The following is a 12,145-nucleotide window of genomic DNA, read 5'->3' on the forward strand; positions in this document are numbered from 1 at the left end:
ATGTTTGCTTTTCAAAAAAAAATTTGGATGTAGATACAAAGTTAATTTTAGTTGTTCATATTTGATATGAAAGATTAAAAAAAAAAGTAAGGTTACAAAAAAAAGTAAAATATAAATATTTTTTTAATTTTTAATTATAATTTTATCTGAATATATTAAATATCAAAATAAATAATTCATTTCAAATGCATAAACAATGTTAATGGACAAATGGGAAATATAAAAATACTTTTACTCTTTCTACTTCCTTTTCATTATTGTGTTTCTAATTTATTATACATTTTATTAAAATAATCTTACATCCTAATCTTATAAAGATCCCTCATCAACATTAATTTCATAGATGTACATGATTATGAGATAACATACATCTTTTTGATTTAGAAGAGCATCCTCCGCAGTTCGGGATTATTTTAGATCTTATCTATCTAATTGTAGAAGACGTGGAGCATACTTCAACTTTCGAGTCTTTTTATCGCAAACGCCCAAATACTCCGGGGTAGGGCAGGGATATACTCCAAAAAAGGAAAAATAAAAAAGAAAAAGAAAACACAACTCGCCCCACCTTATGCAAAAAACTGCCAACCAGTCTCTATCTGCCACGTAAGCTAAAACTGAACTCCACACTAACCTAACCCTAGCTAAGAAAATGAACCCTCCAACAAATTTAAAAATCCACAAAACGACAATTGTATTCGCGTATTTATTCAGTTAGAGGCGAGTGAAGGCGGAAAAGGGAGTGTCTTCGCATTTCAGAGAAGGCCCAGAAGAAAATAGAGAGAGAGAGAGATAGAGAGGAGAGGGCTGAAAGGGTGTCGTTTTTTTATTAAAAAATGGCCGTATCCTCCTGTGCGTGTCCTCCTAGGGTTTTTAATGCTTATTCTTCATTCGAGTGCCGTTCCGATCCCGATTTCTCCGGCGCGCCGATCGGCGACAAGCCTCGGGTCCGGTCAAGCCGAAGGGTAACGGCGGCATCATTTTGTACTGGAGGAATCGGCGGCGGGGGTCTGTCGTCTCTGATCTTTCGTTTCCCGCCAAACTTCGTTCGCCAGCTCAGCATTAAGGCTCGCCGCAACTGTAGCAACATCGGTGTCGCGCAAATAGTCGCGGCTTCGTGGTCGAACAGTCCCGCCTCAGGTTCCCCTTCCTCAGCGGCGGCTGCTGCTCAGGCAGCCGCAGCCGCCACCGTCCACGTTTCTGATGACGTGGCGGTTGTACAAGGTTGTAATGACAACGGTAGTGTACAGATTGGGGGTTCAGATAATTCAACGACATCCTTTTTGAGCTCCGATGGGAGCATCACGGTTCATGCTGGTAAATAAACTAATCAATTTTAATTTTTAATTTCATTGAATTATTTTATTTATTTATTTATTTATGTTTTCTTTTAAAAAGTTTCGATTTTGAAGGAAAGGAAAGGATAGCGATATTTGTGGTTTTTATGTATTCATGTTTTGGAGATAATTAATAATTTTAAAAATTACGGTAATATGTGGATATTATTTAAGATTCGTTTTATCCAGATTTGATGATTAATTAGTAAATATTTAATTATAATTTCCTTAAAATACGTTTTTTTCTGTCATTAAATCCTTACATTTACGTGGAAAATAAGAATATGAAGCCTTTTATTATTATTTGTTTAATAATTAAAAACTAAAGAGATTATGTGCTTTCTTTTTTTTTTTTTTTCTGCAGGTGAAAGATTAGGTCGGGGTATAGTTACTGATGCAATTACTACTCCAGTGGTTAATACTTCTGCTTACTTCTTTAAGAAAACTCAGGAGCTTATTGACTTCAAGGTATAATAATAATAAGAGCCTTAATGAATTGGTTGTCTAAATAGTTAATGTTTGCATTGATTTAATGGTTTGCTTCTCAAGGTTCTATTGAAATAAATATCTTGGTTCATTATATGCTAAATTGCCATATTCAGAATCAACTATGAAATGTCACCTTTTTTTTTTTTTTTGGTGCATGAAATATCACCTTGTTAGTGTTTGCCAAAATACAATCTCGAAGATGTCTTATTTTTATTATTCTTTTGAGGAGTAATGAAGTAATGAAATGTCTTAAAAGCATTTGATGGTTGACCCAGAGATCTAATTGCATTAACATTTGTGTGATCTTGTCATAGGAGAAACGCCATAAAAGTTTTGAATATGGACGGTATGGAAATCCGACGACAGTGGTTGCAGAAGAGAAGATTAGGTCCGGCTGCCTCTCTCTTTTTCTCATTTTTAATAGTCCTTTTTGTTAAATTAAATGGCATTTGCTTGTCACTGGAATCTTTGTTGTTGACACATTTATAAGCTGATCTTTCTTTGTTTCAGTGCACTTGAGGGTGCTGAATCGACCCTAATTGTGGCATCTGGAATGTGCGTTAGCACTGTCATGCTGATGGCATTGGTTCCTGCTGGTGGGCATATTGTGACAACAACGGATTGCTACCGGAAGACTAGGATATTCATTGAGACAATTCTGCCTAAAATGGGAATCTCGGTATGGCTTCGAATTTATTATTGTTACTCTTTTGGTTGGGTTTTGTATTCTTTTCTATGGTGATCTAATCACCTTAATGATAAGATTTCCAAGGTGATTTGATCACCCTAAATAATTTCTAACGATAATATTGGTGCACCTACGGTAACATAGTTTTTAGGGCAAAAGTTTACGCCTGTCCCCATTATTTATTGTGTTTCCTTTTGTTATATATGGGAAGTACAGTTGTGATAATAATCAAATGCTGCTTTTAGCAATTTTCAATGCTTGCCTTGCTTAAGTGTTTATATTTCTACCGTTATGCGAGTTGCAATATATTGAAAATTTGGTGTAATTTCTAATTGAGTTTTGGCTGTCATCCAATGCGCAGGCTACTGTTATTGACCCTGCAGATGTGGATGGCTTGGAGGCTGCACTGAACAAGAATAAAGTCAGTAGCGTAGAAGTGGTTCCATTGCACTGCTAGATTTATCTTTTTATGTTTACTTTGGAAATGGCAGTTCATCCTGAGTTGAAAGTGCATTATGATTCCATACAGGTTTCTCTTTTCTTTACTGAGTCTCCAACAAATCCGTTCCTCAGATGTGTTGACATAGAAAAAGTTTCAAAGCTGTGTCACAGCAAAGGAGTACTTGTCTGCATTGATGGTACCTTTGCTACACCTCTTAACCAGAAGGTCCTGGCCCTTGGTGCTGATCTTGTTTTGCACTCTGCAACAAAATTCATTGGGGGCCACAATGATGTAAGCACTTGCTCTTGTTAGTCTAGTCAGTTTGAAATAAGTTCTCCCTTCATGTGTCCATTATCATTAATTCAAGCAATAAACTAGGGTAATTCTTCTTGCCACAGGTTCTTGCTGGTTGTGTTAGTGGTTCTGAGAAGTTGATTACTGAAATTCGTACTTTGCATCATATTTTGGGCGGTACTCTCAACCCGGTTAGTTGTCCTGAATCTTGATTAAGCAGTTTTATGGTGTATTTCATCTCAAACTGTATGTATTTGTTTGTCTGTCTTGAGTAGATTTGTTTGGTAATTCTAATCAGTTAAGAGGACTATATCGTTAGGTGGTATTACTTGCACTTCTTGTCTAAGAAGAATGTGTTTTTTTGTTTCAAGAATGATGTTTTAATGACTTCCACCTTACCCTTTTGAAGATTTGCACCCTACTTTTTCTCCATTGTAAGTTGCATGGTTCACAAAATGATATGACGTTTCTATGTTCAAACAGAATGCCGCGTATCTGATCATCAGAGGCATGAAGACACTGCATCTTCGTGTACAGCAACAGAATTCAACAGCATTGAAGATGGCCAAAGTTTTGGAGGCTCATCCTAGGGTACAAGTGACATTCCGTTATTCTATTCTTGTTTATCTATGTTCCATTTAACGCAACTGAATTTAAGAACCAAACATGGTAAACTGAATAAAAAAAGGATGGGAATACTGAAATCAATTTAAAAGAAAGGAGAGACAGTGTGCATGTGAGTCAAGTTGGGTGCTGTTGGATTTGAGTGTCTCAATGAACAATTCTTTCCGTTATTTGGTTGTTCCCATCATTTTATGTCGTTTCTATGCATGTCTGAACTTCCTGGAGAGGAATTTGGTTTATTTTCAAAGAATCTGATAGTGCATCTGGTTCCCACTGGGAATATTTCCTTGATTGTTGGTATCATGTTGTATTTGCATGGGATTACTGGTTGAGTGACCTTCATCAATTTTTTGATGTTATATTTTGACACCATTCAGAATTCATTTGATTTATCATTTGTTACTTTTTCTGACTTTGGACTTATTTTCGTAATCTTTTGGTGTATTAAATGTTAATGGTAGGTGAAACGCGTCTATTATCCAGGCTTACCAAGTCATCCTGAACATGAAATTGCCAAGCAGCAAATGACTGGCTTTGGTGGTGTGGTCAGTTTTGAGGTTGGTATTATTTAACTACTTAAACCTCGTAACTGGAAATACATCGTTAATCTCTGTTGTTCGATTTGGTGTAATTCATGCAAAAATTGCTCAAAATTCATATATTCTAAATCATTCAGGTGGATGGAGATTTGATGACCACCATTAAGTTTGTTGATGCATTGAAGATACCATACATTGCCCCATCCTTTGGTGGATGTGAAAGCATTGTGGATCAGCCAGCTATAATGTCCTATTGGTATGGCATTATTTCTCTATACTTGTGTTCGGCACTGCTTGTGTTTATCTGTCTAGGCAACAGCTCTACTTTTGGACTGAGAGTTCTTTTTTTTTGGACTTGTGGGAAGGGAATTTGAACTCTGCATTCACTCTTTTAAGCAGGAAATCATATATCAATCAATAAGTCAAATGTTTGGATGCTTGTTGATAGATTAAGATCTAGGAGAGAAAAATGCAGTAATAGTAGAAGACATATAAAGCAATAAGAACATAATTGAAGCTTTGCTACTGTTATAGTAGTGAAAAAACGGGTAGATCCAAATTATTATCATGGTTAGCAATGACAGTATGTTGTTATTTGGGGGATGGTTCTGAAAGTGCAGTAATCATTTTGTGCGTTATGAAACAGGGATCTTACCCAAGCTGAGAGGCGAAAGTATGGAATCGAGGATAACTTGGTCCGATTTAGCTTTGGAGTTGAAGACTTTAAAGATTTGAAGGCTGATATACTCCAGGCCCTGGAAACCATATAAAGGCGTGCATTGCCTGCCCTTTTATATATTTTCAGACTCTTCATTACAAGCCTTTTGGTCTGGCCTAGTTATTTTGGTGTTTCAATTGGGCAGCTCATTGCTTGAATGAAGTAATGATCTGTTGAATAATTGGCTACTTTATTTAATGCTTTTTCTCAATGCGATGCGGATTTTGATGATGTAATCAAAACTGAAAAGGAAAATGCAAGCTCACGGAGGAATTCCCGTTCATGGGATTGACGTTGTTCAAACTTTCTTGCCTTGCAAAATGAATTAGTTGAGCCAAATTCCAACTTAGTTATTCAAGTCCAGCCAAGTGGTAAAATTCAAAAAAATGTTCTTAGCAAATGACCCAAGGCAATCAAGTGGATGAGACCCGGTCATTTTTTATAGAGATGAAAAAAACAAAGGTAAAAACGACCTTTTCCTTTTTAAAACTTTTGCTCATGTTCGGCCTTGAAATAATAATAATAATGGTAAAAAATAATTAAAGAGAAAAACAAAAAAGGAGTCTGCTGGTGCTTGATGCTTGACATTTGTCTTGCACTTCTAACAAACAGCCAAACAAACAAACAAGATCAAAAGTTGACAAAATCCTAGAGGTTTCCCATTTTTCTTTGTAGCAAAAAAATTGGCAACAATGCAAAGAAAAACACGACTTGATACTTAGAATTAGAAGCCAATTTAGTAAGTATTTACTATTTTTATCTATTTATCATCATCCTTATCCATTTTCCATTATAAGATTCCAAATGCCTGCTAACCCTTTCAGATTCTCTACCCTTTTTCATTCTCTCTCCCCTCTACTTCCACTTGAAACCAAGCATACTAACACCCCAAAGAAAATCTTCATCGTGATTGTCCAACCAAACCAAAAACAGCCAAGTTTTCAATGAAATTCGGCAAAGAGTTCAAGACCCATCTAGAGGAGACTCTACCCGAGTGGAGGGACAAGTTCCTATGCTACAAACCCTTGAAGAAACTCCTTAAAAACCTTCCTCAAACCCCAACCCTTGATGCTCATCTCCCACATGATCAACGACCCGTATTTGCTGACACCACCAACACCGCTGTTACGACCGTTGATCATGCTCATCGACAGCCTCCGGTTGATTTGCAAGATTGGTTTGTGAGAATTCTGAATGAAGAGCTTGAAAAGTTCAATGATTTTTATGTTGATAAAGAAGAAGAGTTCGTTATTCGCTTTCAGGTTCTTCGCTTTTTACTCTCTCTTTTATCTTCACCTAGCCGTGACATTTCGTATTACGAATGAGGAAATGAGTTATTGGGGTTTTCTTAATTTTTCCATTCAATGGGGAGCTTTTTTTTTGGGTTTTTTTTTTTGGATTATTATGAGAATGACGTTAAATTTTGCCTCTAGATGACATGAATCGAAAATGAAGTAAGATTGCAGCAGTTAAGGGTGTTTTTGCTTTATAGATTGTTAAGTTTCTGAAATTTAGGAAGTGAACTATGGTAGTGGAAGCAGGTTTGAAGTGTCAATGAGAGTTGCGAAACTCTGATTGTTGGTATAGGTAAAATATTGAGGATATGAGAGTTATAACTTCCAAGACAATGTTTCAATGCCCTTGGTTCCTCTGTGATATACTTGTCTTTTAAATTTGTGCTCAAAAGTTCCTATTTTGGCGTGCAATTTATAAAGAAATTGTTCATTAATGATGAAACTTAATGCAAGCTTTGAAATTTTCAAGTAATATGGCATCAGGAATCAGTGCTGGATAGCGTGAATCAGATATCTTGGGGAGTTTATAACTAAATGATGTTGCTTGCATCTGAGTTCTGGCATAAGTTTTTGTAACCTATCTATAATTTGAGTATTCACCTGCTGTTAAGCTGATAGGACAGGAATATTATTGGTATCTCATCGTTATACAGATGTCTTAAAATGTTGTTCCTCTTATAACTGTTTAATATTGTGTTTCATGAGCAGTTTACATGGGTAACATCGTTTCTCGCAATGATTCTAAAGTGGTTTAGTCCTTTGAAATCTACTCAAGTCATTAAAGAAACCTGAATTGGTCATTGTGTTTGATATGCCTTGATCTCGAGTTCATCTCTTGTTATTTAAGGTGGCTCTACCTGCTTATCGAACCGATTTTAACTCAATAAGCACTTCTTTCATCACCACCCTCATCATGGTCTTCTTATTTCCGAAGTGTAAATGGCCAGTTAATCTTTTAGATCTTTTTAATTTTCCTTTAATCAGAATGTGGGTTTTCCTTCTATGTTGTAGTTGTCATTTATCGCGCCAAAACAAGGGATTGAAGTCTGTGATCTAGTATATAAAAATCAGTGATCTTCTGTAACTGTTTGTAAGTAGTTTATCGAGTTCTTTTGGTTTAGGTTTTGGTGCTTGAGAATATGAATTTGTATAAGCATTGTTCTGTATGCCTTTTAGATGCCAAGTATAATAATCCCCTTCATTGGAGGCATGGACTCTTCAGTGTTATATGGATGCTCATTAATGTTTTATTTTGTAATTTTTTAGTTCAACTATAACTTTATAACAGGAGCTGAAGGAGAGAATTGAACAAATTAAGGAGAGCAGTGGAAACCTTGGGGTTATTACATCGGAGAGTGAATTTAGTGAAGAAATGATGGATATTCGCAAGGATCTTGTCACAATTCATGGGGAGATGGTGCTTCTCAAAAATTACAGTTCCCTTAATTTTGCCGGTACAGTGGTTACATCATCAATTTCTTTCTGCTATATGGATCTGTCAGTTTCTAAACCATTTCTGCATTTCTGCTTAATAGGGCTTGTTAAAATTTTAAAGAAGTATGATAAACGAACAGGGGGACTGTTGCGACTACAGTTCACCCAACTTGTCCTTCGCCAGCCTTTCTTCACGACAGAATTTCTTACAAGGCTTGTCCACGAGTGTGAGGCAAATCTTGAGCTTCTCTTTCCACTGGAAGCAGAAGTCATTGAGTCGACCACACAAGGAGAACCGAACGCACCATCAAATAACACTGCAAATCATTCGCTGGATGCTTCATCAACTCTGGGAGAGGGAACCTTGGATATATATCGTAGTACTCTGGCAGCAATGAAAGCAATACGTGGCCTTCAAAAGGCAAGCTCCACGTACAATCCATTATCATTCTCAGCTCTCCTTAAGAACCGGGATGATGACAGTGGTGCTGTAACAGCAGAAAACTCCGCTTCAAACACTTCAGCCACTTTGCAAAAGGGAGAGGAGGCTGATAAAGAAGATGCGCAATCTGTGCAACATTGCTAGTTTTTCCTCTTTCTTGGCTTCTTTTAGCCTTTATTTTCGTTTTATATGTTGGAACAACTGACAAATGAATAATGTGTTGCAAGCTGTGTTTTACAATCAGTTTCACAGTACATAAGCTGGGTTAAAAATTAAGGTAGCATTTATCAGAAGAGCATTTTTTGGAATGTTTTACATTGAGAAGCCTAGGGGAGTAGGGCGATTTGGGCTTTAGACCTTGACCCTCCCAATGTTGGGAAACAGCTGCTGGGTCAAATGCAATTTCGGTTGACATTTTCCAAGTGGTTCGAAGGTCCAAGCATGTGGATGGGTGTTCAAGCTGATTTGGTTATATCTACCATTTTTTTGTTCTTTGTTAAGCCAAGGCATTTCATTAATATAATCAAAGAAAATTGGAAATTCTCTCGTCAATGTGAGGAGGGAACAACCTCATTTATAACCCTGTCCTCAAAAATCACATAAAAACTACAGATTGTCCAAAAGACCACAAAAAGCCACGTGCATGAAATAAACTCCCAAATCCACAAATGCCTCCATGTGTCATCCCTCCTTCGATCTGGGCTTGGAAGTGGGGGCTAGCCATATGTATTTTTGTTGTCAATCATTCTATTGCTAACTGCTTGTTGAGTAGTGATTCTTTTGTAATTGCATAGTGGATTAGCCCTCCAGGTTCCCTATGTCACTAAAGTTTTTTGTCAATTAAGCTAAAGATTTACCGTGGTATTACCGGTTATAGAGAAATGAAATTCACTTTTCAAAAGAAAAAAAAAATCGTTTAACCTATTGAGAAAGATGCTCGGTGTAATCAGGCTTATGAATTTTCTTCAACTCCATGATAAGACACCCTTCCCTTCCCTTCCCTTCTCTTTAGTTTGGGTAAAATACTTTTATTCTTTTAAGTTTTGATTGAAATTATACAGAAATTTATTAGTTTTCGAAATAGATACTTTATCTTAAAAAAATATTTTTTACTAAACACATAAATCCAACCATTAATCAATTGTCAATATTTTCGTCAATTTACTAATGTGGTAAAAGTAAAAATAATAATTTTACCTTTGATTAATTTTTATAATTACTATTATATAATTTTATTATTTTTTATTCTTTTTATCAATTCCAAAAAAAAAAACTCCCCATCTGTGGAGCATCAAATCTGGTGCTCCCTTGGATAGCCCCACAGGGAGCACTTGGTGCTCGCATATTGAGAGTCCCAACCGGGCTCCCCAAGGGGAGCATGGGTGCTCCCCTTTTCTTGAGGAGTTGGAGAGCACTGATAGATGCTTTTTTTTAAAAAAATAAAATTTTAAAAATATAATAATAATTTTTAAAATTAATAAAAAAATATTTTAATTTTTTCTTAATCTTTGTTAATTATATTTGTATTTTTGTGGTAGAGTGTACACTTTGAAAATTAATGAATTTATTTAAAATTTGACTAAAATTTAAATAATGGAGGTATTTTACTCTTTTAATTTTCAAGCCCCCAAAATGAATGATGCTGCCGATGGTAAAGCATGTCAACTTATCATCAAAGGAACAAGAAAGCTTGTTACACAAGCTTGGCATAACAATTTCTTAGTAATTACAGACCAATATCGATTACCTATAACAACAATTTCCAATCCATATAATTATTCTCATCTTGGCTTCTGCTTCCCTTGAAGAACAGTTTCCAGTTGAGAGAATTATTCTCATCTTGTCTTTTGCTTAAAATTTCAATTACTCATCCACTGGCATCATGATTGGTTTGTAAAATAGAATAGTTATTTTATGAAAAAAGAATAAGATAGAAATTGAATTGAATAAAGCAAGAATTGTTATTATGATTTGTTTTAATATTTGATTGATAACAATAATTTTGAAATAACTAAAGAACAAATTATAAAATTACAAAACTACTCTTTATTGTGATAAAATTTATTTCATTAAAAACAAAAATACCCTTTCTATAATTTAATAAAATTTACGCCAAAATACAAAATTAAGCAAATTTGTTGTTTTTTAATCATTCAATTTTCATTTCCATTAAAAATTTAAAATTTCAATACTTTAATAATTCATTATTAAAATATTAGTATACTTTATTTTTATATTTCTATTTTTCATTTTTGTTAATTTATATTTTAATTAAAATTTAAAATATTAATAATTTAATAATTTAAATATTAATATTTTATTTATAATTTAAATATTATTATAATTAAAATATTAATTTATTATAATTATAATTGAAAATTTAAACTTTATTATTTTAAATTTTTTTTTCTTCCTTTTTATCTGTTGGCTGGGCACTAAAGATGTGGTTGGCATAATGGAACGTGATCTGACGCACCATGTAATCAGATTTGGCCACTAGGGTCACAAATCAGTGCATCCTACATCATTGCCATTGCCATCATCGCTACCTTTAAGATATTGATACCTTTAAGGAAGGTATCCCTATATGTGTAGCTTAAAACATATATAATACTTTTTTTTTAACCCAATTTGATGCCAAAACACTTAGATAATTCAAAAGCAAATGCAAAAGAGTTTTTAAGATGAATAATTGAAGTTTAAAACTCATTTAAACAAGTTCAAAACTCATTCAAACTCATTCAACTAATTTTTATTATTTTTATTATTTCAAAACTATAATCACTTTAAAGCAAATAAAGCTAACAATGACATATCGCTCATAAGAAACAATGTACCTATGCTACAATTTGTCAAATTTGGCTATCCAAGAATCCATGAAGAGTTTGAGAGAAGCATTCTATTTTCTTAGAATTAAGATTTATAGAGATAGAGCTAGGAGGTTGATTGGACTTTCCTTAACCATATACAAAGATAAGATGCTAAAGAGATTTAGTATTACTAGCCTATGCCACATGACATATATTAAGACACAAGAAGAAATAAATAAAATGGGTAGGATTTCATATGTCATAATAATTGAATCCATCATGTATGCAATGTTATGTGTAAGGCCATATGTATTTTATATTCTAGGTTTCATGAGTAGATAACCAAAATAATACAAATGAATGTCAATGGATAACAATGAAGAACATTCTTAAGTACTTGAGAAGAACTAAGAATATCCCTTTGGTTCATGAAGGTGTTGAACTTTAAGTAAGGGGTTACAGTGAGCTTGCTTTCAATTTAACACAGATGGTAACAAATTACAAGGTCGATATATGTATATATTCACTCTAAATGGTGGTGCAATTGGTTGGAAGAGTTCCAAATAAGAAACAACTATGGACTTTACAACAGAAGCTGAATAGATTTCAACATTTGAGGTGTAAAGAGGCAATTTGGATTAAGAAGTTCATCACTAATTGGGTGTAATATTCTTAGCATTATTGAACCAATATCCTTATATTGCGACAACAATGGAGCCATTGTGCAAGCAAAGGAACCAAGGTCTCACAACGATCCAAAGACAATCCAAACAAGATATGTTCCCTAGAAGCCAATTGACTTGGATGTATAGATACATTGAAATTGATAAATGCATTATGTTTAATAAATGGTATTCTTTATTTATGAGTTTATACAATTAATGTTATTGACTTACAAAAAATACCTTACAAAAGAAACTATAGAGTGTTATAATTATGAAATCCTTATTGCATTAAAGCATCATCCATAAATTGTTCTTAATCAATACTTTATCCAAATAGGATATTGATAAAGTCAAGACACCAAGACATGTTA

At 34.3% G+C, this 12,145-nt stretch overlaps 2 protein-coding genes across 2 annotated transcripts; both read left to right on the forward strand.

The window, feature by feature from the left end:
- Nucleotides 1–717: 717 nt before the first annotated feature.
- MTO1 (Pyridoxal phosphate (PLP)-dependent transferases superfamily protein) lies at nt 718–5,431 on the forward strand. The gene is made up of 11 exons (XM_021441848.2): nt 718–1,314; nt 1,699–1,802; nt 2,138–2,211; nt 2,334–2,502; nt 2,873–2,932; nt 3,041–3,244; nt 3,352–3,438; nt 3,731–3,838; nt 4,333–4,428; nt 4,548–4,666; nt 5,057–5,431. The coding sequence occupies exons 1-11, from the start codon at nt 834–836 to the stop codon at nt 5,178–5,180; spliced, it is 1,626 nt and encodes a 541-aa protein (XP_021297523.1). The 5' UTR covers nt 718–833; the 3' UTR covers nt 5,181–5,431.
- Nucleotides 5,432–5,615: 184 nt separating this feature from the next.
- On the forward strand, nt 5,616–8,614 carry SPX4 (SPX domain-containing protein 4). Its single transcript, XM_021441849.2, has 3 exons — nt 5,616–6,390; nt 7,712–7,877; nt 7,959–8,614. Exons 1-3 carry the CDS (start codon nt 6,073–6,075, stop codon nt 8,441–8,443), a joined length of 969 nt encoding a protein of 322 aa, XP_021297524.1. The 5' UTR covers nt 5,616–6,072; the 3' UTR covers nt 8,444–8,614.
- The last annotated feature ends 3,531 nt before the right edge of the window (nt 8,615–12,145 follow it).

Source organism: Theobroma umbraticum, unplaced genomic scaffold, assembly GCF_002168275.2.
Source record: "Theobroma umbraticum cultivar Fairchild unplaced genomic scaffold, ASM216827v3 scaffold_12.0, whole genome shotgun sequence".
Classification (NCBI taxonomy): Eukaryota; Viridiplantae; Streptophyta; class Magnoliopsida; order Malvales; family Malvaceae; genus Theobroma; species Theobroma umbraticum.